This window comes from Entelurus aequoreus, linkage group LG09, assembly GCF_033978785.1.
Source record: "Entelurus aequoreus isolate RoL-2023_Sb linkage group LG09, RoL_Eaeq_v1.1, whole genome shotgun sequence".
NCBI classification, from domain to species: Eukaryota; Metazoa; Chordata; class Actinopteri; order Syngnathiformes; family Syngnathidae; genus Entelurus; species Entelurus aequoreus.
In genome coordinates this window covers 50,938,693-50,963,240 of record NC_084739.1, presented here as the reverse complement: position 1 = coordinate 50,963,240, position 24,548 = coordinate 50,938,693, and the positions used below count along the sequence as shown (strand labels likewise).

The 24,548-nt window shown below is 38.0% G+C and overlaps 1 protein-coding gene across 2 annotated transcripts in view; it reads left to right on the top strand.

Moving 5' to 3' along the window:
- Positions 1-20,826, top strand: part of gbf1 (golgi brefeldin A resistant guanine nucleotide exchange factor 1) — a 236,157-nt gene extending 215,331 nt beyond the window's left edge. The window contains exons 26-40 of one of the 2 annotated variants that reach the window (XM_062058899.1): positions 2,533-2,656; positions 5,001-5,072; positions 5,174-5,268; positions 5,336-5,489; positions 7,671-7,896; positions 9,707-9,864; positions 9,942-10,191; positions 10,257-10,462; positions 12,743-12,893; positions 14,304-14,434; positions 14,592-14,693; positions 16,002-16,115; positions 16,189-16,366; positions 18,612-18,770; positions 18,906-20,826. In XM_062058899.1, coding sequence (XP_061914883.1) covers positions 2,533-2,656; positions 5,001-5,072; positions 5,174-5,268; positions 5,336-5,489; positions 7,671-7,896; positions 9,707-9,864; positions 9,942-10,191; positions 10,257-10,462; positions 12,743-12,893; positions 14,304-14,434; positions 14,592-14,693; positions 16,002-16,115; positions 16,189-16,366; positions 18,612-18,770; positions 18,906-19,153 — 2,368 coding nt within the window. In that variant the 3' untranslated portion in view covers positions 19,154-20,826. Of the gene's footprint in view, positions 1-2,532; positions 2,657-5,000; positions 5,073-5,173; positions 5,269-5,335; positions 5,490-7,670; positions 7,897-9,706; positions 9,865-9,941; positions 10,192-10,256; positions 10,475-12,742; positions 12,894-14,303; positions 14,435-14,591; positions 14,694-16,001; positions 16,116-16,188; positions 16,367-18,611; positions 18,771-18,905 lie in introns of both variants that reach the window. The other variant, XM_062058897.1, reaches the window with a different exon arrangement.
- Positions 20,827-24,548: the final 3,722 nt, after the last annotated feature.

Sequence of the window (24,548 nt, the reverse complement as noted above, 5' to 3'; positions counted from 1 at the left end):
TTGGGCTCTGCTTCAATTTATTGGGTATTTTTTCAATGTAACGTGGACTCCCCACATCAATGTCCATATTCATTAACAGATTTTTTCTATGTTGATCCAGTCCTTGTCTGTAGAAGAATGGAATAAGTGGCTTGCTCGTTCACAACCCAAGGAGCCATAATAATGTAAAACATTTGGTAATTGTGCTCCTCCCTTATCTTTTGGACTAGACAATCTTACCCAAGGAGCCATAATAATGTAAAACATTTGGTAATTGTGCTCCTGCCTTATCTTTTGGACTAGACAATCTTAAATATGAACATTTAGCCTTCTTTCTACACCATATAAATTTTGATATCATTGTATGTATTTTCTTAAACCAACTTTTATTAATTAGGACAGGGATCATTTTAGATATTTTGATTTTTAACTGTTGGCAGTACACTAATTTTTACTATGTTCACCCGACCCCAAAGGGATATTTGGAGACGTGACCACCGCTCCAATTTAGATTCTTTATTATATGTTATGATCCGTTACCCGGGTCATGGCATGATTTATGTTTAATAGATTCCTATGTTTTAGTCTGTTTCCTGGGTGCACCCTGTTTACTATTGGTTTCCATGGGCACTGATTCCCCTCACCTGTCTTTGATTAGCAATTAGTGTTCCCACCAGGTGTTTTGGTTAATCACTCCCCTTTATAGTTTTATGTCACCCAGCACTGGTTGCTGGGTCAATGCTTGCTATATGCAACATTTATGTTTCTCCTGGTTTTTCACCTCGCCCTAGTGTTTTTTCTGCAGACTAGTATTCCTCCCTGTTCACACTTGATGACATTTTGGTTTTTTGGCGTTTGTATTTTTTGTCCTGCCAGTAATAATTAAAGAGTCAACCCTACCTGCACGCTACTCCTGCTTTCTGCATTGGAGGGAACACGACCCTCGCCGCCATGCGTTCCAATCTTAACATTATATCTTGAATGTATAAAGATGTGGTGTAATATGCAGTCCTAGATATATGAGTTCTGCCTCTTTCCATTTAATTTTAGAATTCTGAACTTGCGATTTCTTCCAATGTTTATTAAGTGGTATTATTTCACATTTTTCCCAATTTAATTCTACTCTGATAAACAGCCATAGTCAGTAAATTGAATGTACAGTATATTAATAAATAATGTAATAGACACCCACAAACAACTTTACTGAGTGCACCATTTACATTTGCATTTACTCTTCCTTAGTTTAACCAGTTGTTTAAACAAACAAGCTTATTTACTTTTTCAGATGACAGCGCTGATCTTTTTTTGTTGACGGTAGTTGGCGACATGAATGACATCTTATTAGGTCTTCACAGATGTTAAGTGGCCTACATGTGGTGGCTGTCTATTTAGAAAAAGCATATTGTTCAACTTATCTGTGGTTAACACAGGTAAACTTAGCCAGCATAGTTTGTTGTCCTCTCATTGCTGTCCATGTAGCATTTACTGTATGGTAGCTGCACCATCCTCACGTTCATGTTTAGCTTTAAGATGGTACTTTAAACTTGATGTGCGCCGATGATAGGAAAGTTTGTCGCTACAATACAAACTCATTACCTCAGTTTTATCTAAGCATTTTTTGGATTTTGTTTTGAAGGGTGCAGAGCACATCGCTCTATCATCACACTGGCGTGTGATATGATCACTGCTTTTACAATGCGTGCTGCCTTCTGGCGGTCAAAACAAACACTGATTAATCTTCATTCATTTATAAAAAAGCTTTTTTAAATTTTTTATTTAACACATGACACATAACGTTGACAGCCTTGTGTGTGTGTGTGTGTGTGTGTGTGTGTGTGTGTGTGTGTGTGTGTGTGTGTGTGTGTGTGTGTGTGTGTGTGTGTGTGTGTGTGTGTGTGTGTGTGTGTGTGTGTGTGTGTGTGTGTGTGTGTGTGTGTGTGTGTGTGCGTATATTTTTTATATATTTTTGTTTTTGTTTTTACATATATATATATATATATATATATATATATATATATATATATATATATATATATATATATATATATATATATATATATATATATATATATATATATATATAGCAGGTGATGTTTTCCTGTGAAGGTTTGCATGAGCTTGTGCCTCTGCCATGACAGGTTTTTATACAGAGGAAAACTAACAATGCAGTCAGTACTAGAAGCAATTGTAGGACTAAATTGAGTCAAATGTTTGTTTCTATGAGAGGCACACAAGCATGGAAAACACAAACTTTGAACACAACTACAAAACCTTAAAAACCTAAAAAGTGTTAAAGACAAACCAGTCCTGTACTTGATTACCTTTATGCTGACTTATTTAATACTCAGTATTTACTGTAAGTGATTTTGTAAGTATGTATGATTATGATGTCTGTTTTTATTGTTCAACTGATGAAATTTAGCTATTGTAGCTCATTCTGACATACTTACTGCAATGCTTTTGTTCATATGTTCATCAATATGCACTGTCCTCAAATAAAGTTATTCAATGAGTAAGAATAATAAACAATATATTTATTCTCCTTCCTGTCAGTGGGGAGTCAGCAGTATTGAGTTTTGTCAACTGGTTGACGCTGAGTGGAGCTGAGCAGTCAGGACTCAGAGGACCGTCCATGGAAAACCAGGAAGCCAAACAGGCCGCGATCCACTGCATTAAGGTTCTGAATACAATTCATGTAATTTGAGTATTGTTTAATGTGAATCTCTGCATTTGCTGTTGATATTTGTCTTCAAATAAACCTAGCTAAAATGTATTGAATGGTAATAATTAAGTACAGTGCTACTTTGACTTTCATTAGTAATCCTTTTCAAAAGGTTTGGGGTGTACAACTATTCAACATCCGATACGATATCGGTATTGGATTCTTGAGTATTGGCAGATACCAATATTGATCCAGTTTAATCGACTCAGTGGATTTGTGGTTAGTGTCCACCCTGAGATCGGTAGGTCGTGAGTACAAACCCCGGCCGAGTCATACCAAAGACTATAAAAATGGGACTCATTACCTCCCTGCTTGGCACTCAGCATCAAGGGTTGGAATTGGGGGTTAAATCATCAAAATGCTGCTCACTGCTACCCTCACTTCCCAGGGGGTAGAACAAGGGGATGGGTCAAATGCAGAGAGTAATTTCACCACACCTACTGTGTGTGACTATCACAAAACGCCATTCTGCGAAATGATAGAAAGACAGACTAGTTTGTTACTGCTTGACCCCAGTTGTGGAGGCAGGAGTAAAAAAAAGTACAAATAATAAAAATTAGAAAATAAAACGGTGGTACGTGGAAAGGTACCACAGAAATATAATGAATTCACGGAAATAAGTAGCAGTTAGAGTTCAACCAAGGATCAACATGTCTAAGCACTGAGACACTGGAATGATAAACTAAAAGCAGATAGATGGGATAGTAAGCAGTATGAGTGAAAAATAGAAAAACAGTTGGTCCATCCATGTGTAGCGATCGCATAGAGGAAAGAACCGGCGTCTCAGCTAATAAAGGGTAGAGACTAGGGTTGTCCCGATACCAATAATTTGGTACCGGTACAAATGTATATCGATTCTTTTCCAAATAAAGGGAAATATAAATAATGTCAATATTGGCTTTACTTTAACAGAAAATATTACAATACATTACACATATGTTTCCTATTGCACTCAAAGAACAATTTTAGAAGATTAAAATATAGATTAAAAGGCATTAAACACATTGGGCTTTTCTTCTTGCACTCAAAGAACAATTTACAATTTTCCATATTACATATAGTCTGCCATAATCAAGGATTAGAAGCTTTATTGACATTATATTGAATGCTTCGTGATTTATAGTTGCCACTCATGGTCTGTGCTTTAAGAATAATACAATTATTAGTAAATACTAAAAACAAAACTATGGATAAATGTACACAAATAAGCCAGGTAGCAGGTAAAACAGACATTGTTAAAGATAAAACACAAATTGTAGCAATTTGTTACAAAATTCTGTCATTTCACTTGCATTAGTTGATGCTAGTTGGGCGGTTTTAACTCCGCTAATATTTGGCATCAAGCCAAGCAGCTGTGTGCATGTTTACATGTGCACAACAGGGAGCTAGTTAACTCATGAGAGTAGGGTATGTGTGCGAGAATGGCAACGTAATGGCTGAATGACATCAGTGAGTGAGTGGGCAAGTAAAGAGAGAGAGAGAGGGAGCACGTGCACTGCGCAGTAGACAAACGGGTCAGGTTGTGTCCTGCAAAACTAATAAAGCAACCAGATTGTCACAAATCGGCAGCCTTAAATTCTGACTGGAAAGTAGAGCTGAGCAGAGCCATTGCCGGGTAAAGTTAATGGTGTTACCCCCGACGAAAACATTGACCTGGAAGGAACGTCTGCCCTGTGCTCCTCGACTACGGTCTGCCCCGGAGCCAAACAGCAGGACAGGTGTAACAACTACATTACCTGTCAATCTTTATAACTCCCTGTGCAGATCTGAATGCTTATTATTTAAATGTTTACCTAAGTTTGAAGCAACGGTGGTAATACTAATCACCACGTTTGGCGAGGAGTGTTTTAAAGCAGAACTTACAGCGCAGTGCCTCCCTGTTTAATGAGTCACATTTATTGTCAGTTTTGAAGCCCAAATACCTCCATATTGTGCTTCACACACCCTTTTTGATAACCAGTAGAATTTTTTGACATTCTTCCCCACCACAATGTTATTGCTTGTATGCACTTTGTGTATGCGTTTTGACACATCAACATCATGCGCTGTAATCACCGCCACACAGCGGCATTTGGATGACAAAGCGGTACCGGTATTATATAAGGTAGTATAGTACCAATTTCAATTAGTTAGTATCGCGGTACTTTATTAGTACAACCCTAGTGGAAACCGATCCGCATCAAATGTGTCCAGTTGGCGTAGAATGAATGAAAAAAGGTAGGGGCGTAATAAAACCGAGATACCACAATAGTAAATTTGTATTTCCTCATTGATGCTTGACTTGAACATGTCTTTGTAGCAATGTGACCCAGAGAAGATGATCACAGAGAGCAAGTTCCTCCAGCTGGAGTCTTTACAAGAACTAATGAAGGTATTTTCTCACATGATATCCCACTGAAAAGAAATCATTTGTTTTTGTGAGAAAGCTTAATTGATATAACGTGTGTGCGTGCGTGTGTGCGTGTTGGGCAGGCGTTGATATCAGTCACTCCTGATGAAGAGACATACAATGAAGAAGATGCTGCCTTCTGCTTAGAGATGTTACTTCGTATGGTGATGGAGAATCGGTGAGTACAACACAACCCACAGTCATTGCTGTGTGTGCACGCTCTAAAACTTTCTCTCTGTCGATAGCGACCGTGTGTCATGTGTGTGGCAGACAATGCGTGATCACCTCTGTCACCTCTGTGTGCATGCCAATGAGAGCTGCTTCTTGGTGGAGAGAGCTGTGGTGGGACTCCTTCGACTTGCCATCCGCTTGCTACGACGAGAAGATATTAGTTCCCAGGTACAGCACATGTTTATGTATGTATGTGCGTGTCTATGTATTTGTGTATCTGTATAGATCAGGGGTGTACAAACTTTTTGACCGCATTGGGCTAAAACAGGGGTTGGCAACCCAAAATGTTGAAAGAGCCATATTGGACTGAAAATACAAACAAAAAAATCTGTTAGTCTTATAATGAAGGCAACACATTATTATTCTACACATTTTTGCTACATTGGAAAACATTAGTAAAACAGAGGCTTCTCAGAGGATTAGATTACTCCTGAAATATGCTGGTTTAGAATTGCCAAATGTATAGGTGTGTGTCCAAGTTAAAGGAAACGGCAGGCTGTATTCTTTAAGTGGGTTTATTACAATCTTTGCAAGCTGGGTAGCACAACGTCTATAACGGCACACAAACAACTATCAGAAATGCAGCCAATATTACATACAGATAATGTGTCGAGAGACATGCAAATATGAATTAAATACAGACGACAAAAGTAAAGGAATTTAATTGAGCTCAAATATACCTACAAACGAGGCATAATGATGTGATATATACATACAGCTAGCCTAAATAGCACCACAGAACTTTCCTCCAGAAGAACTTATCTTTGTCCATGTGATGTCAGATGAAACAAACATTGAGCTGTTTGGCCACAATACCCAGCAATATGTTTGGAGGAGAAAAGGTAAGGCCTTTAATCCCAGGAACACCATGCCTATTGTCAAACATGGTGGTGGTAGTATTATGCTCTGGATTTGGTCACATTTTCAGTAGACCCATAATAAATTCATAAAATAACCAAACTTCATGAATGTTTTGTGACAAACAAGTATGTGCTCCAATCACTCTATCACAAAAAAATAAGAGTTGTAGAAATGATTGGAAATTCAGGACAGCCATGACATTATGTTCTTTACAAGTGTATGTAAACTTTTGACCGCAGTGTCCGCCCTGAGATCGGTAGGTTGTGAGTTCAAACCCTGGCCGAGTCATACCAAAGACTCTAAAAATGGGACCCATTACCTACCTGCTTGGCACTCAGCATCAAGGGTTGGAATTGGGGGTTAAATCACCAAAAATGATTCCCGGGCGCGGCCACCGCTGCTGCCCACTGCTCCCCTCACCTCCCAGGGTGTGAACAAGGGGATGGGTCAAATGCAGAGAACAAATTTCACCACACCTAGTGTGTGTGTGACAATCATTGGTACTTTAACTTTAAATGTGTGGAACTCAGTACCTGAGGAGGTTTAAACTGTTTACAACATACAAAGCCTTCACAATTTTTTTTAAATGTGGCTTATCCACGCCTACAGCTGCCAGCACTAAAAGATGAGCCTGTTTTGATGCTAAGATAAAGGTTATGTTCTGATGTTGTATTTTATTTTTTATTATATCGTATATGTATTGATTGCTTTTTTTCTTTTTCTCTCTTTTACTTTTCTTTTTCTTTGAAATAGTAATTTCACTGCCTTTTTTTACATCATGGCCAAGGGACTACAGATAAAAACTAGCCTTCTGGCTAATTCTGGCTTTTTTAACCATGTGTAGTCATGTGTTTTATGAAATTGCATTGTCCCCTTTGAAATAAACTAATCTCAATCATAATTTGCCTCACAGAGTGCAACAGATCTCCTTCGCATAGAGTTGATCAGGTTGATAGATAAATATATAGATATAGGTACATATAGATATGGATATATATATATATATATATATATATATATATATATATATATATATATATATACATATATATATATATATTAAGAATGTACGCAAAATATGTTTTAAAAGAAAAAACTGCAATATATAGGTAAATAGTATAAGTCACAAAAATTTTAAGCTCAATGTGGTGAAAGACTACTGTAAAGACAAGTTACGAAAACCGTTAGCAAACCAAGCTAACCATTGCTTACACAAAAATAATTGCCTTGCAATGCAAAAAAAAACAACTATGTTCCAACCAAATGGAAAAGTCTGAGACATGTCAACAGAAGTGAGAACACAGAATTCAGAGAAGTAAACAACATAATAAATGAGATATCAGATTTGATCAAGAAAGAAATACATTCAGTACGAGGTGTTTCATAAAAGTTGTGTTGATCATTCTTGAATGCGAGGAGCATTTCTCGCCTGCAGAACAATCCTGCAGTGTTTACATCAGAACTCAACACCTGTTTTTTGTTTTATAGGTGCTCCTCTCCCTGCGTCTCCTGCTTATGATGAAGCCGCATGTTTTATTCCGGGTCAGCAGGGAGGTGGCTTATGGCCTTCACGAGCTGCTGAAGACCAATGCAGCCAACATCCACAGCACAGACCATTGGTACACACTATTCTCACTGCTAGAATGCATTGGTGCTGGAGTGCAACCACCTGCCGCGTTTCAGTTTACCTCTGCCAGCGCTGACATGGAAACAGGTAAAGTATTTCTACACATTTCCTTTGATGATCTAAATGTAGACAATTGTAAAGTACATATGTCATTCACTGACAAACCACAGCTCATGACTGGGGCGGCGTGGCGAAGTTGGTAGAGTGGCCGGGCCAGCAATCGGAGTTACTGGGGTTCAATCCCCACCTTCTACCATCCTAGTCACGTCCGTTGTGTCCTTGGGCAAGACACTTCACCCCTGCTCCTGATGGCTGCTGGTTAGCGCCTTGCATGGCAGCTCCCGCCATCAGTGTGTGAATGTGTGTGTGAATGGGTGAATGTGGAAATACTGTCAAAGCGCTTTGAGTACCTTGAAGGTAGAAAAGCGCTATACAAGTGTGACCCATTTATCATTTATCATGTATTTATTTATCTTCAGTAATTGACATATAAAGTGTTGCCTTGGTTTTTCGAATGATTTGGTTTTTGACTTGTTTTTCGTACACCATCTCAGTTATCGTAAGGCCGAACATTGCACGTAACAAACTAGTCATTTGATTGCCTTTCATTGTGTGGAATGGAGTGACCAGACAAAGAATTCCACACTTTGGTGACTCAAAAGGAGTAACAGGTCCTCATTAATGTGATAAATGTTTTTCCAAAACAGACATGTTATTTGTTAACATGAATGTGAGGCTAAATATGTTTAATAAACATGTTAAGTCGATATATATTCTCTTCTTTCTTATCTGTCTTTGCTCATACCAAATAAAACGCTATTATTAAAAAGCCTGCACAGCATAGGAGGTAGGAAATGCTGACTCCCACCCCCTTAGCACACTGGGATTCAGCATTACTCCTCTCTAGTCACTTTATACTTTTTACTGTCTCGTTTTCTTTTACATTGCCTCCTAGAGTGGTCTTAGGCCACATTGTATATTGCATATTGTGTATATTGTGTTGTTTTTGTATATTGTGTGGTTTCTTCTTTTTAAAAAAATGCAAAGCACCTCAGGGAAGCAATCTAAATTTCGTTGGACCTGTACCTGTACATGCACAATGACAATAAAGATCATTCATTCATTCATTCATTCATTCATTGTGAAAGGTTTTTTGTGAGTTTTGCAACCTAAAATGACCTAATCTGCGGCAGCCTTTTAGAAAAGTTGTGGTAAAATGTACAGTGTTTTGAGGTTTATTTTACAATAACATTGAATCGACTTGTGATTTTATGAATGTAAGTGTTCCTTGTTACTATTAACCTAAAAAAATCACAGAATTTCAACAAAAATTTGAAAATAATTACTGTATTGATGTTTTACTCGCTTTGTACCACACATACTTAAAAGTAGACAGTAGACATTAGGTGGCTGTTTAAAACAATCCAAAGCACAAATGTTTGTTGTTGGTAAAGACGATGAGAGATTATCATCACCCTTTAACATTTCTGTCAGGTAAATGATGCCTCTTTGCTAGATTGCAATAGAAAATATGTTCTAAATGGGTTACCCTGGATAAATAAATGTCAAATAAATATATAAATACATGTAAACTATGAAGGAATTGTTTGCATACTACATTAACTAGGAGGCTTAGCACTGTAGACATGAACAGGAAGAATGTCTGAGCTATGCAGGAGGACGACAATTTGGCTGTTTAAATAATAAAGAGTTTAAATATTGTGACTTGTTGTTCTTGCTTCGTCTACACACGATTGGAGCCGATTACGAAGAAAAAGTGAGGTTCTGCTGTATTATAGTGATAAATATTCAGTACACAGAAGAAATATTTCAAACATTATATACATTCCAGTAGAAAATGAAAACAGTACTATGTCTGCCTCTTATGTGTTTCCAGGTGCTCAGTCCGACAGTGAGCTGTCATCCCACCAACCGAGTCAAGTGAGTTTAGATCGTGGGTACACGTCCGACTCAGAGGTCTACACAGAACACAGCAAGACACGAATACCTCGCTCCACTACAGATGTTGATGTAGCGAGTAGTGGTTGGCTGGTGGTCAGTACCTGCGCATCACATGACTCGATCTCCTTTTGTTAGGGACCTTACCCTAATACCTACTTTTGTTGTTTTAGGTTGGAAAAGATGACCTAGAAAGCAACAAGAGTCCACCCGTCAACTCCAAATGTCAACTCAATCACCCACTGGTGAACCAGTACAGTCTGACACTGGGTCAGGACCTTGGCCAGCATGACACAAAGTCTCTCATCAAGTGCGTAGAAACGCTGTCGTTCATTGTCCGTGACGCTGCTCATATCACACCCGACAACTTTGAGTTGTGTGTTCGAGCCATCCGGGTGTTCGTGGAGGCCAGCCTTAATGGAGGTGACTTATTTCAACATAAAACCATGACAATACTGTCTGTCTTATTCACAATTTTTTTTCCCCAGGTTACCGTAACCACGACAAGAAGAAAAACCACAAGTATGACTCTGCTAAATCCCGTTTGAGGAAAAAGGCTGGAGGAAAAGAGGAGAGCGGGAACAGCACAAGAAGAGGCGGAAGCCTGACTTTTAGCCACCGTCATTCACGTTCCCGTAGTGATGATGAGGAGGACGAAGGTGTCCCGGCAGGTTACCACACGGTGTCATTACAGGTTAGTCAGGATGTAAGTACAGGATCCTTCTTTTTTTCTCTTCTACCTTTTGTGAGCACACTTGTACCCAAAAGAAAATGTTCGACTTACTAATATATTTTTAAGCCACTTATGTTTTTGTCATAGTAATAATATTTACTAATATCTTAACCATAATACTACTTAAACTCATCATGCTGGGACAATGAGACTTTTAAACTTTCCTGACACTGCCCTATTTTTGATGTGCTTATTGTGTCATTCTCAAATAGTGTTCATCACGTCTTTTACACCTAGTCCATTTTTAGAAGGTAGTTATAAGTAAATCAAGGGGCTCAGTGGGTGTATGACACACTCTCTACCTGTATTGACATTGCACTGATAAAGTGTTAGTGTTTCATAATGGTCATCCGCCATCTGATTAATTAAAAAGTCACTACATTTGACTTGCAAATAAAATTACTAGTTTATTAAGATCCCCATTAGCTGCTACAATAGTAGTACTATTTCAAAAATATTACAGCAAAAGTGCAGAAAGGAATGTGAAATGTACCATTCTGGTCAATGAGCTGAATAGTAAACAGGAAAAGAAGAACATTTACCTGTGGTGCTATAAGATCAAAATGATCCAACACTTTGGAATTTTTCCCTTTTCATAGTTCCATTTATTTTTTTAATCTATTTGTTCAGGCTTTTTCTATATTCCATTTAGATGGATGATGAAGACATAAACAGATGCTAAACACAGCACACCACTCCAACTTCTTTCAGTATGAGCTGTCACTTCTACAAAGTGATTTAAGTCGCGTTTTAGCATAAGTCAAATATTATACCTAAATTAACTGCTATGTCACTCACACGGTACACAGAACACATGGGCATAAAATACAATAATAAAAAGATAAATAATTTCCTAATCATTTAATAGGTTTATTATTGTCTTATAAACTCATTTAACTTTTCACTAGTGATGGGACAAACGATACTGAAGCATGGATGCATTATGAAACACAAGGAGTGATACTGTGTCCCTGGATGTTTTTATTGCTTTAATAAATAAAAAGGGCTGATACAACTCCTGTGTTGTTTAACTGGGAATAATGAAACTGTGCTTATCAGGAAGCTTCTTTAGACTCACAAGTGACAGCGCTTACTAAAAGAAGTCTCGGGTTTGCTATTTGTCGTGATTGACATCAGTTTTCATCATCGATCTAAATAAACTAAGAAAATTACACATTCCAAAGTGTTTATTATTTGGCCCATTGACGAGAGTTGCACATTTCATATTCCTTTCTGCACAAATATACAAAAAACTATTATATTTGCTATTAACCTTATTTGCAGGTCAAATGTAGTGGCTTTATTTAAATCCAGCAGATAGAGAAAAAGAGAACATAATGACACAATGACAAAACTTGACCGATTTTCACTATTTTAAAGAGTTACATGCACTTTCAAGCCTGCAGTGGATGTGAGTTACAAAGGAGAGTCTGTGTGGTTGCATCCTATTATGCTGTCACTACATTTTCCACCGCCACAGCTTCTCATCTCACTCTAAAATATTGTGTATTGTATGGCTTTTGAGCCGCGGGTTGCAGACCCCGGTATAGACCTAAGCCCTATTCTCCCTCATCTCTTATTTGTATTCACCCATCCAGCCTGCGGACACGCCCACCCTGCATTAATTAGGCAAAAGTGCTTAAGTCGTGAATGAAAGCAGGTTGAGTTTAACTTTGCCATGATGCATTTTTTTGGCTGTGCACATTATGTTTGTGAATACCATTGAAATCCTTTTAACATATATGACTTTAGATGTGAAAATAATGTATTAATCCAGGCAGCGCTTTGTCAGGTGTCACGTTAAGAGTTCTGTTTCGTCCAAATATTTGTGAAGACATGACGCGTTGGAGGGGCTTTATAGTTGTGTGTGTGTGTGTGTGTGTGTGTGTGTGTGTGTGTGTGTGTGTGTGTGTGTGTGTGTGTGTGTGTGTGTGTGTGTGTGTGTGTGTGTGTGTGTGTGTGTGTGTGTGTGTGTGTGTGTGTGTGTGTGCTTGCGAGGGGGAATGAGAAAGTTTGATATTAACTCCCAAAAAATCAATTCAATCAAATGATACGATTACATTATATTCTGTATGTATTTTCTATATTGCGCAGTTAGAAATCGCACAATTACACACATTTTTTCACTTAAGCCCAAGGGAGAATTAGGACCCTAAGTGTGAAATGAGACAATGCATATTTTAGTAAAATCAATAAATAATTTGGTTTCCCCTTCCCTCATGTGTGTTTTTGTCTGTCCAGCTGTTAGATTTGATGCACACTTTGCACACTCGGGCTGCCAGCATTTACAGCTCTTGGGCAAAGGAACAGCAACATTTGGAGGCTGCTGGTAAGAAGATTGAAGCTGACTCACAGACCCTGTGGACAAGCTGCTGGTGCCCCCTGTTGCAAGGTTTGCTTAATTGTACAGATGATATGTGTTACATATTTATATATCAATATATTATCCATCCATCCATTTTCTACCGCTTGTCGCTTTTGGGGTCGTGGGGGGTGCTGGAGCCTATCTCAGCAATAATACATTTTGTTCATCATTGCATTATCTTTAAATGAGTAACCTGACTCCTCTGTTGTTTGGTTTAGTACCAAACATGAAGAAAGATACTCAGGGTATGATGCCTAATATTTGGTAAAATATTTTTATGTAGCTGTTCACATTACAAAAAAGTGATTTCTAATATGAAAATTATGTGTCTTTGAAGTGACTCACATGGTCACATGACACCACATGCACACGTGCACTGTTGTGTTTACATAGTAAACAAGGAAGTTGACAAAAATGTTGTCTATTGCCGTTTGTGAAGCATTTACTTCAACTTTTGTTTGGGGAGTGTGGCGTCGAGCACCGATAGAACATTGACATGACTTTCAAAAACATTTTCTTTTGACCTGTTTTCTGCTCATTTATTTATTTTCATGTCTATTCTGATGAAAAATTATCACATTTGTCACTTTTTTATGACATATAGGTCGGCTGAACGTGACCCCTTGATTTCAGATACGAGTGTTTCATGTTGCGAGCTCGGTTGTGGAACGCAATTGAGCTAGTAAGTCAGCTGGAATAGGCTCCTGCTCAGTCATGATCCTAAAAAAAATGAATGAACTCAAATATTTCAAAACCTGCTGGATTTTTTGTTAACAAATAATATGTTTGTTATTTTGTTATTCTATTAGCACTAGCTCAAATTTAGATTCTAAAATGTACTTTGTAAGAGGCTTGGTATTCACCGCTCTATTAAAGTCACGATTTGGTTCATTTTGGCTACAGTAAAAGTACAAAATACAAGAACATAAACCTGCTGAGCATTTGAACATTAATAATTTTTCAAAATGAAACATAAACAACTGCTGTCAGGTAATTTCCAAATAAAAATGATATAGTATATCAAAAATACAAATATAGATATACTGTTGCTTTCAAACAAATTGAAGGATTTATAGGCCACCTAAATGCGTCTGTGCAATATACCGGTAGATAGGCAAAGACATTCTATTACAGTACTCCGCGTTCCACCCGAATGCAGCTCATAAAGGCTCCAGCAACCACCGCAAGCTCGAGAGGGACAAGCGGTAGAAAAAATGGATGGATGGGTGGGTGGATGGATGGATAAATAGCTATATACGCTTTGTTTTATTGATGACAAAGCATAAACATTTTCTTAAACATGTTTTTGTTTTGTTACATTTTATTTTTACCATCAAAAAAAAGATCCGGCTGCAATTTAGCCACACCTGCCCAAATTAAAACCTCTGTCTGAAGCTCGGCTTAATGACTGTGGTGCTTCAATGTTTACATATTCAGGTATTGCTTGGCTGTGCTGTGATGCCAGACGTCAGGTGCGCATGCAGGCGCTCACCTACCTTCAGAGGGCTCTGCTCGTTCACGATCTGCAGACGCTAAATGCTACGGAATGGGAGTCCTGCTTCAATAAGGTATATTTGCTGGAAAGACTTGGAAACGAAGGCAAGCATGACAAGGTCATAAAGTCTAAAAAAAAAAAGAAGAACGATTTCCCTTGTGGATCATTAAAGTTTGTCTTAGTCCAAGTCTAACTACCTACTTCAAAAGTCAAATGTCTTCTTTGTGCAGGTTCTTTTCCCACTGCTGACCAAGTTGCTGGACAACATCAGTCCAGCTGATGTTGGAGGGATGGAAGAGACCAGGATGAGAGCATGCACCCTGCTGTCAAAGGTTCTTAGCATACACACTGTACATGCTAGCCACTGTCAAAATACAACCTCTTTTACTTCTTATACAAAACCAATATTGGAGCCTTGAGTATTGGCCGATACTGACTATCTGATCTGATCTGATCTGATTATGTGCATTTTCATGCATCACACCTTAAATAGTAATACTTTACTTTGACATGTGCAGAACATAACATAAACGGAAAGGCCTGTTATTGTTTGTGTTATGGCGCCATCTTTTGTACAAGTTTGTTCACTGCAGTTGCTAAAGAAGCAGTCGACTTCCACTGTGAACAAACATGGCTTTGTGCATTTCTGCTTGTCCGACGTTATCACAGTATTTGGTTATCATTTTGTCCTTCTGGTCACTACTTTTATTTTAACTCTCTTTTTGAAAGGTAGCTGTGCCATTTATGTTGGGATATGTATACGTTTCCGCACGCCTTCAAGTTACGACATTCTTTGTATGTGTCTGAGGGTAGCAGTTGGGGTAGCTGTAATGTCGTGAATAAAACAGCTCGTTAAGACGACAACTGGATCCCTTCTTTTGTTGTTACATCGACACATGACACTCCAGACAATACTTTAGTTTTTTGCTAATTTCGTTTTAAAGCAACAAAAATTTAACTGCATTTATTGTTACGTCTGTACATGTTGAATGGGGGAGACAGCATCAAGACAACCGCTTCATTCCGAGATTATTAAATTTAGTCCCACCTCTAACACCAAAGTATAGCTGACATTAAAGACAAATGCAGTAACAATAATTCCGACCCAAATTTCCTCTTCCAAGTAGGCTTCATCAGTTCATGCTCATAGACTCAGACAAAATCCTAAAATTATCAAAATACGTAAGTGTTATTACAAATGTGCCTGTTATTACATTACACATATACTTACATCATCTATATAAAACCTTATTGGAGGTGTTTGAATGTTTTTTAAGGGCTTTATAGGCAGAATTGGGCTGCTCCTATAGGCTCCATTGTAAGCTGACTTTTGATCGGATTTATTTAATACAGTATTTAGAATGCATTAAAAAATCTATCTGTTGTCATGTCTCATAATAATTCCAAAAAAAGTGCAGTTACCTTTTAAGTGCACTTTTGTCTGAGATAAAGACAGGAATTAAACTAGCAACCTTCTAATCGTTCTGATGGACAATCAGTAATCACTAGAGCTTTTATTTTCCCTCGACCCTTACACTCTTTCATGGCCTTCTCATCATTTCAAATAATGCTGCGTTATATTGTGTAAGTGTACCTTAGAAAATGTGTAATGTCTTGTAATATGTGATGTTTTTCTGCAGGTTTTCCTTCAGCACCTCCTACCTCTGTTGTCCCTGCCAACCTTTGCTGCCCTGTGGCTCACCATCCTGGACTTCATGGACAAGTACATGCATGCAGGATCTAGTGACTTATTGGTAAACATGACCTGTCAATCAAATGAATGAGCAGCGTGTGGCCGACATGGCGCTTACCTGCGTGCTTTTCCAGTTGGAGGCCATCCCAGAGTCTCTGAAGAACATGCTGCTGGTGATGGACACAGCAGAGATCTTCCACAGTGCAGATTCCAAAACCAAATACTCAGACCTGTGGGAAATAACCTGGGAACGAATTGACTGCTTCTTGCCTCACCTGAGGGAGGAACTTTTTAAACAAACTGTTTTACCAGGTATGTTGATTTCATGTACATTCTTCACACAGCTTCTCAAAAGGAATATCTACTACACAAAGTATTTGATTAATTCAGTGTAGAGTTACAGCGCACCGATGCACGCTCGCAACTTAAAGGGGCCATATGTAATAATTTCATTGTAAAGTCATCATTAAATGGCCCTAATACTGTATGTCAAAAGGCATTAATAAATCATGTTCTTTTCGAATACCTTTATAACAGATGACGGTAGTTCAGCCGGGATATGCTCTTTTATTATTGTTATTGTTGTGTTTATTTCGATGGCCCGCCCTCCACCGTTGGACCAATTAGAAAGTCTGTGAGTGTGTCACATCCAGGTTGCCATCTACGCACCGCCCTCTTTGTCTAGCTACTGCCACTGGTAAAGTTACTAAACATGTCAGACCTTAGTAAATCTAAAAGGCGTCGTTACAATTCTTAACTTATTCATGACAAAGCCAGGAACAAAATTAGGATTTGTATCGGGGATGCCTTTGAAAGATGGAGATGATTGAAGACGGAGATGATTTTTTCATCTGACGCCAAACTTGCTAACTTCCTCCTTATTATGTAAGTCGGGCATTTCCGTTTTGTTATTACTTGTAATAAATGGAAATTGACATTTCGTATGTGAAGTGAAGTGAATTATATTTATATAGCGCTTTACATAGTGAAACCCAATATCTAAGTTACATTTAAACCAGTGTGGGTGGCACTGGGAGCAGGTGGGTAAAGTGTCTTGCCCAAGGACACAACGGCAGTAGCTATGTATGTAAACTATATTGCCCAACATAGTCTATGATCTTGTCTAACAAAGCTTGTATGTTTGTGCAATGAATGCTTAGGAGCGAAGCACCATCACTCTAGTGTAATGCTTACTTAGCATGCTAGCCCGCTCAATGACACTGGACATACAGGCTAACGGGGGAAATATATGCCCGTTAGCCTGTATGTCGATGTGTATTCCAACTGACAGTACAACATATATTTTCGGCGAATAAAACCTATGTTGATATGGGTAGTGTCAGTGCCTATTTTGTTCCAATATACTGATACGCTGAGGAAATGCGTTCCAACATTAGCACGGCTAATTGCGATTTCTGGTACTGTATGTGCATCAGGCACATATGGGGTGGTATTTGCTTGGCACAATATAATGCATTACATGTAATGATTTTTTTACTTTGTGTATTGACATGGTAGTAAGCTATATGATTTATGCATAACGTGGTTTTTGCGTAACGTCGGTTGGCTCATAGAATTGCACTCTGCACTGAAAGATGGTGATGTGCGTACATGCAAGAGAACAGTGTGTCAGGTTGGATGCAAACATGGAATTATGCTGAACGAAATGTGGCGGTAATTTTAGTGTTGGCCTTGGCTTGCCATCAAAGTAGGCCTATGCGATATATAATATATTATTATATATAATTTTTTCGATGGTGGTCCGTGCGGTCAAACTAGACATTACTTAGTAAAACCATCTTGCAAGAAGCATAAACATGTAGAGAGTAGGATTCGGATTTGGCGGATATCTGGCAACCTCAGTCATGGAGAGTGGGAGGGGACTACATAATTTTTACCGTGATTGCAGTACCATTTATGGCCACATTACTACATATGGCACCCATCCATCCATCCATTTTCTACCGCTTGTCCCTTTTGGGGTCGCGGGGGGTCGCTGGAGCCTATCTCAGCTGTATTCGGGCGGAAGGCGGGGTACACCCTGGACAAGTCGCCAATTCATCACAGGGCCAACACAGATAGACAGACAACATTCACACTCACATTCACACACTAGGGACCATTTTTTAGTGTTGATGGCACCCATAGTATGTTATTGCTTTACATTACACCTGCACTGCATGCGTGTGTAGATAAGTCTGACAATTAATACATGTGCACACTTGTAGCATAGATGACAGCCTTGCAATTGCTCCTCCACAGTTACATTTGACAAACCTTCATCATAGAAATTAATAGATTCCAAAAAAATCCACAAAGTCACAATAAAGGTATTTAATGAATGTGATTGCTCCTTTACACAGTTCTAAATGTATTATAAATGTGATCATGTAAATACAGAAATAACTTGCTGTCATGCTACTGTATATGAAATATGATTCATTTGATGTTCTTGGGGGAGTGTGGTGCTTATATAGTTCATGTAAACATTGTAATAAAGCATGTCACACCTTATATTACACCCTTGTAATTCTCATAACAAATATTAATATATCAGATCCAGCACCCAGTCCTACATCAGAGGTTGTGCAGCCAAATTCCTCATCACAAACATCTACAAGCTCAACACTCCAACAAGAAGCAGCATTGATGTCTGCAAGTTGTGACTCACAAGGTAGCAGGCCAGCATCACCTCAAGATAACCAAGCAGCCAATGGTAACACAATACTCTTTCATATTCATAAGTATCTGTTCTAATATTCCACCTGTCATCGTCTAATACTCTATTACAAATTAATAAATCTTTTTTATTGTCATATTCTAATTATTATCCATTGTCTTTCTGTTGCAGAAGCATTGTCTCCTGTCCCCACAGCCATGCTTCCTATGCCTATGCCTCGAGCAACACCTGAAGGCCAAGTCTCCTCACCTTTGAGCCAGTCTCCTCTCATCATCCAACCACTAGCCTCTCCTCTGCAGGTGGGGGTCCCGCCCATGTCCCTGCCAATCATCCTCAATCCCGCCCTCATTGAGGCCACGTCTCCTGTACCGCTGCTCCCTGCTCCAAGACCGACAAGCCCTGCTGACCAAATCCAGTAGTACCACTTCACTCAACACACAATTTTCACTCACGCAAAACATTGTTGGTCCTCTGCATATTGTAAAAAGTCTAATTATTAATGAGATGTATTATTAGATACTACACTTACTAGCTTTGTCAGATATAATACATAGCTAAGATAATAGCTTAGTATATATTGAGCTACATTTGGTTATTTTTAGCATCTTTAATGTATAAAATGTATCAAGGTATTCACCATACTTTCATTTTTATTTGATGTCTGTAAGAAGTTTAACACCCTTGTTGATGTTGGAGTGTTTAGCAGCTTGTGTGCTTTTTGACTGGCAGGACTCACAAGTCAGGTTGAACGTGCTAATTCCTCCATAATGTCCACTTTTAAATCAGTTGATAGTCATGATGCTGCTTCACCTGTCGTCTTTGCGCATGACAATGTTGAGATTCCATGAAGGGACAGTTAGTAACTTGCATACTTAAAAGGTTTTCAGTAGCTCCTTTAGCTTTACAGCTTGGCATCAACACAAACACACGCAATGCAGCCAAGTGCAGTGCGATCGCTTCTCCCCACTTACATGTATCAAACTTTTATAATAGAAAAACTTCAAAATAATTCACAAGTCATAATAATGACATTTAATGCATGCAATCGCTCCTCTACACATACATTTCACTAACTTTCGTAATAGAGCAACTGCAAAATATTTCACAAGTCAAAATAATGACATTTAATGCATGCCATTGCTCCTCCTCCCTTACATTTCGCTAACTTTCATTATAGAAAAAGTCTAAAATAATCCACAGTCAAAATAAAGATATTTAACGAATGTGATCACTACTCCCCATTTAGATTTCACATACTATTACAATAGAAAAAGTCCTACAAATTCCAAAAAGTCCAAATAAAGAAATGAATGCGATACCTCCTCCACATGCAATTTAGATACACAGTCAATGTGAGCAGGCAGAAACAAAGTATGTAAACAAGATCATTGAGATAAAAATTTAGTTGAATAAAATAATTCATGTTTTATTAATGACTTGTGGTGCTATGTAACAAATCAAATAATATTAATAATACTAATACTTTAACAATAGTGCAAACAATGTTTGTGCAGCATTGCTATAAAAGATGATAGGTTGATGGTCTTACTCACAAAAAAAAATTATAGACCTTTTTTTTGTTTTTTGTTGGGTCTTCAAAGAAAAGATAACACCCTTGCAGGAATTGTCGTTCTTTAAAACATTCCACTTTGCAGATAAAGTGCAGGAGTGATTTTTTGATTATTATATTGTATATGTTGCAACACAAACACTTTCCCCGTTGAAGTGCAAATTGTATGGAGGAGAAGATGGAGTTATATGAAATGTACTTCACATTCATATTTATATGACACATAACTATTTCATGTCAACTCATTTGCAAATTGACTTAACGTTAAGTTGTGTACAAATATGACAATTTTTGTCTGGCGCATCCTGAGTTGTTTGATGTTATTTATTGAGGAAGAAGTCATGGCCGACGTCTCCATGACAACACAAACCGCTAAAGAGATTAAACTTTTATTATGTTTATTTTCTTGTCCAAAACTTGCTATGGAGATCATGTTTGCTTTATTGAAAACATGTATTGTGTACATAATATATACATGACAGGTGATGTACTTTTTACAGTGTAATAAAATCATGTGACAAAGCTTTGTGTTTTATTTACACACAAAACCAATGTAATATACAGGGTGTCCCAAAAAAATGTATATCATTTCGCAGGCATTTGGCAATTCTTGTTGAAATAACCTCAAATGTTCCCAGAATGTATAGAAAGTTTAGAACCAGATGAAAATGTGGTATATGTCCTCTCTTCCTAGTAGCATTGATGAACTTAAGCAGAGAATCACTTCCACACTGGATAATGTTACCATACCATACCAAGCAACAGTGTGTTTGGCAAGAGCTTAACTACCGACTTGACGTGTGCCGTGTCACAGCCACAGGCGCTGCACACTTGAACATTTATGAAATTGCTATCAGAATAAACTTATGATGTTCAACATCTAAACTGTTCCATTTTATTGAGCTAGACTTAGTAGTTTTCAAGATAATTGCTTTTAAAGTGATGTACCTTTTTTGGGAGACCATATACACTACCGTTCAAAAGTTTGAGGTCACCCAAACAATTTTGTGGAATAGCCTTCATTTCTAAGAACAAGAATAGACTGTCGCGTTTCAGACGAAAGTTCTCTTTTTCTGGCCATTTTGAGCATTTAATTGACCCCACAAATGTGATGCTCCAGAAACTCAATCTGCTCAAAGGAAGGTCAGTTTTGTAGCTTCTGTAACAAGCTAAACTGTTTTCAGATGTGTGAACATGATTGCACAAGGGTTTTCTAATCATCAATTAGCCTTCTGAGCCAATGAGCAAACACATTGTACCATTAGAACACTGGAGTGATAGTTTCTGGAAATGGGCCTCTATACACCTATGTAGATATTGCACCAAAAACCAGAAATTTGCAGCTAGAATAGTCATTTACCACATTAGCAATGTATAGAGTGTACTTCTTTAAAGTTAAGACTAGTTTAAAATTATCTTCATTGAAAAATAAGGACATTTTAATGTGACCCCAAACTTTTGAACAGTAGTGTATATTCACCAATCCAACACCCTGTTTTGTCCTTTCTTGTTTTAGTAATATTTGTGTACTTTTATTACTAGACATGTAAAGATACATGTTCAAATTAGGGCTGTCCTCATACAAGTTTTTCAATTCAAATACGATAATGATATTGGAGCCATGAGTATCGGCAGATACTGATATTGATATGATATGATATAAACAAGAATAATACATGGTTCTATTATATTGTAGTGTGGAATGTTAGAAAAGGTTTGATCAAGTGAAAATAGTCAAACATAGAACAATGGTAGGTATAAAAACACTAACCTATTAACTGTCTGGAATGGACTCCAAAAATGCAAATATCGTGCAAAGGTTTGTTTATTTCAACAATTAGATTTACAAGGTGAAACTCATCTATGACATAGGCTCATAACATTCAACGCAAGATACTTCAAGCCTTCTTTTGAAATAATGTTGATTGTCTCACACTTTATGAAAACCTCAAATTGAAAATGTCAGAACATTTTGGGTTTCCAAAAACTAAACCATGATGATCACAATTATAACAAAGACTTGAAATATCTCCTATCTCGACATTATTTTTTTAAATTTTCACCTGGATGCTGTCTTTAAATTGGAGTAGTGATTGTTTTGGTCGCAATAATTCATGAAGTTAAGCTCATGACGGTAAGTTTAATGAAGCGAACGCGATTGTTACTGGATACTTTCTAATAGACATCTGCCTAGGAGACTTGCTATGTTTTAGAAATATGCAACTATAATTATTTAATACATGTTTATATTGACAAATATGCTGTTTTAGACTGCAATATTGTTCAATTAAGGACACTTATTAAAGTATGTCTAGTTTGTGTGCTTAGCTGTTGTGTAGCTGCTCCTAGTAGCCTATAACCTACCATGTTTACCTTTTGTAAATACAATAAAATATGAACCTCGTGTGCTTATTGGAGGACATTTAGATGTCATATAATATACTGTATACTTGTTTTTGTTGACGATATTGGACCGATATCAGATATCTACATCAGTTCGGGACACTCCCTAGTTCAAACTAACAAATATGCTCTCCTGAAAAAAGAAATGAAATAGCTGCACAACAGGACAAATTATTTTCAATACTGCTGACACTGCTTTTTATTTCAACTTTAAACACACATAACTTTTATGAGCATTTTTCATTGGTCACCACACCCAGCAGAACATTTTGAGTTGAGTTGAGTTTATTTTAAGATTAAGATTAAAGATTAAAGTACCAATGATTGTCACACACACACTAGATGTGGTGAAATGTGTCCTCTGCATTTGTCCCATCCCCTTGGGGAGTTGAACGTGAATACACTTTGAATATGATACATCACCTAGTTTCATATCATTTCTCTTAACATGTCCAAAATGGAGTAGGAAGAAGCAAAGGGGCACAGGCCCCAATGAGGCCTCGATGTCACATGCACAGTTTGATAAAGTGAAAACTAAGGAAGTTGGCCGGATTCTTTAAATCGGGTGTCAAACTCAAATACAGAGTGGGCCAAAATTTAAAACTGAACAAAGCCGCGGGCCAAGGTTAAAATTAACCTTTTAATAGGGACCCAAACAAGTTTTGCATTGAATATTGAAAAAGCAAGGCTTATATAACTTTATAGTGACATGCAAAATCGAATTTCAAATAATAATAATAATAATTAAAAAATATCAATGGCATATCAAATACAATTTAAATAAAAATGTAATGCCTCTTTTCTATTTGCAGCCTTCTGAAGTAAATATCAACATTAACTTTTTCCACAGGCTAATAAATTTGAGAAAAAAAATAACAATGAATAAACCAACCATTCAGGACTTTAAACTTCTCAGTTTGCAACACACTGATCTAATCTGATGTGCCCAAGCCAGATACCTGGCATCGTTTCCTGGATGCTAGTTCATTAATGTCGGGGCTCAGGCTTTGAGCTGAGGCAACCTTCATTATCGAACGAAGGTGTTCATCAGTCATTATATCTCGTAGTCCACCCGGACCACAGTCTTGGGGGCCTGCCTTAAAGGCACTGCCTTTAACGTCCTCTACGAGCTGTCGTCACATCCGCTTTTCATCCATTCTAACAATGTGCCGGCCCAGTCACAAGAAATGTGCGGCTTCTGTACGCACACACATGTGAATGCAACGCATAATTGATCAACAGCGATACAGGTTACACTGAGGGTAACCGTATAAACAACTTTAACACTGTTAGAAATATACGCCACACTGTGAATCCTCACCAAACAAGAATGACAAACACATTTGGGGAGAACATCCGCACCGTAACACAACAGAACAAATACCCAGAACCCTTTGTAGCACTAACTCTTCCGGGACGCTACAAAATACTAACAGTGTTAAAGTTGTTTATTCGGCTACCCTCAGTGTAACCTGTATCATTGTTGATCAAGTATGCATTGCATTCACTTGTGTGTGCGTGCAGAAGCCGCACATATTATGTGACTGGGCCAGCACTCGTTGGACTGGATAAAAAGCGGACGTGACGATTTTCGGGAGGGGCACTGAAATTTGGGAGTCTCCAGGGAGGGTTGGCAAGTATGAGAATTAGCGGTGAATGCGGTGTTACCGCGGCACCGCCGCTGTATATAATCGGCGGGCCAGCTCTAGTGTTAATTTGATATCGCCTCAAGGGCCAAGTGAAATTTACACGGTGGGCCAAATTTTGCCCGCGGGCCAGAGTTTGACACCCATGCTTTAAATGAACAAGAAAGTCTCTACTAAAGAAGAAAACATGGCCAC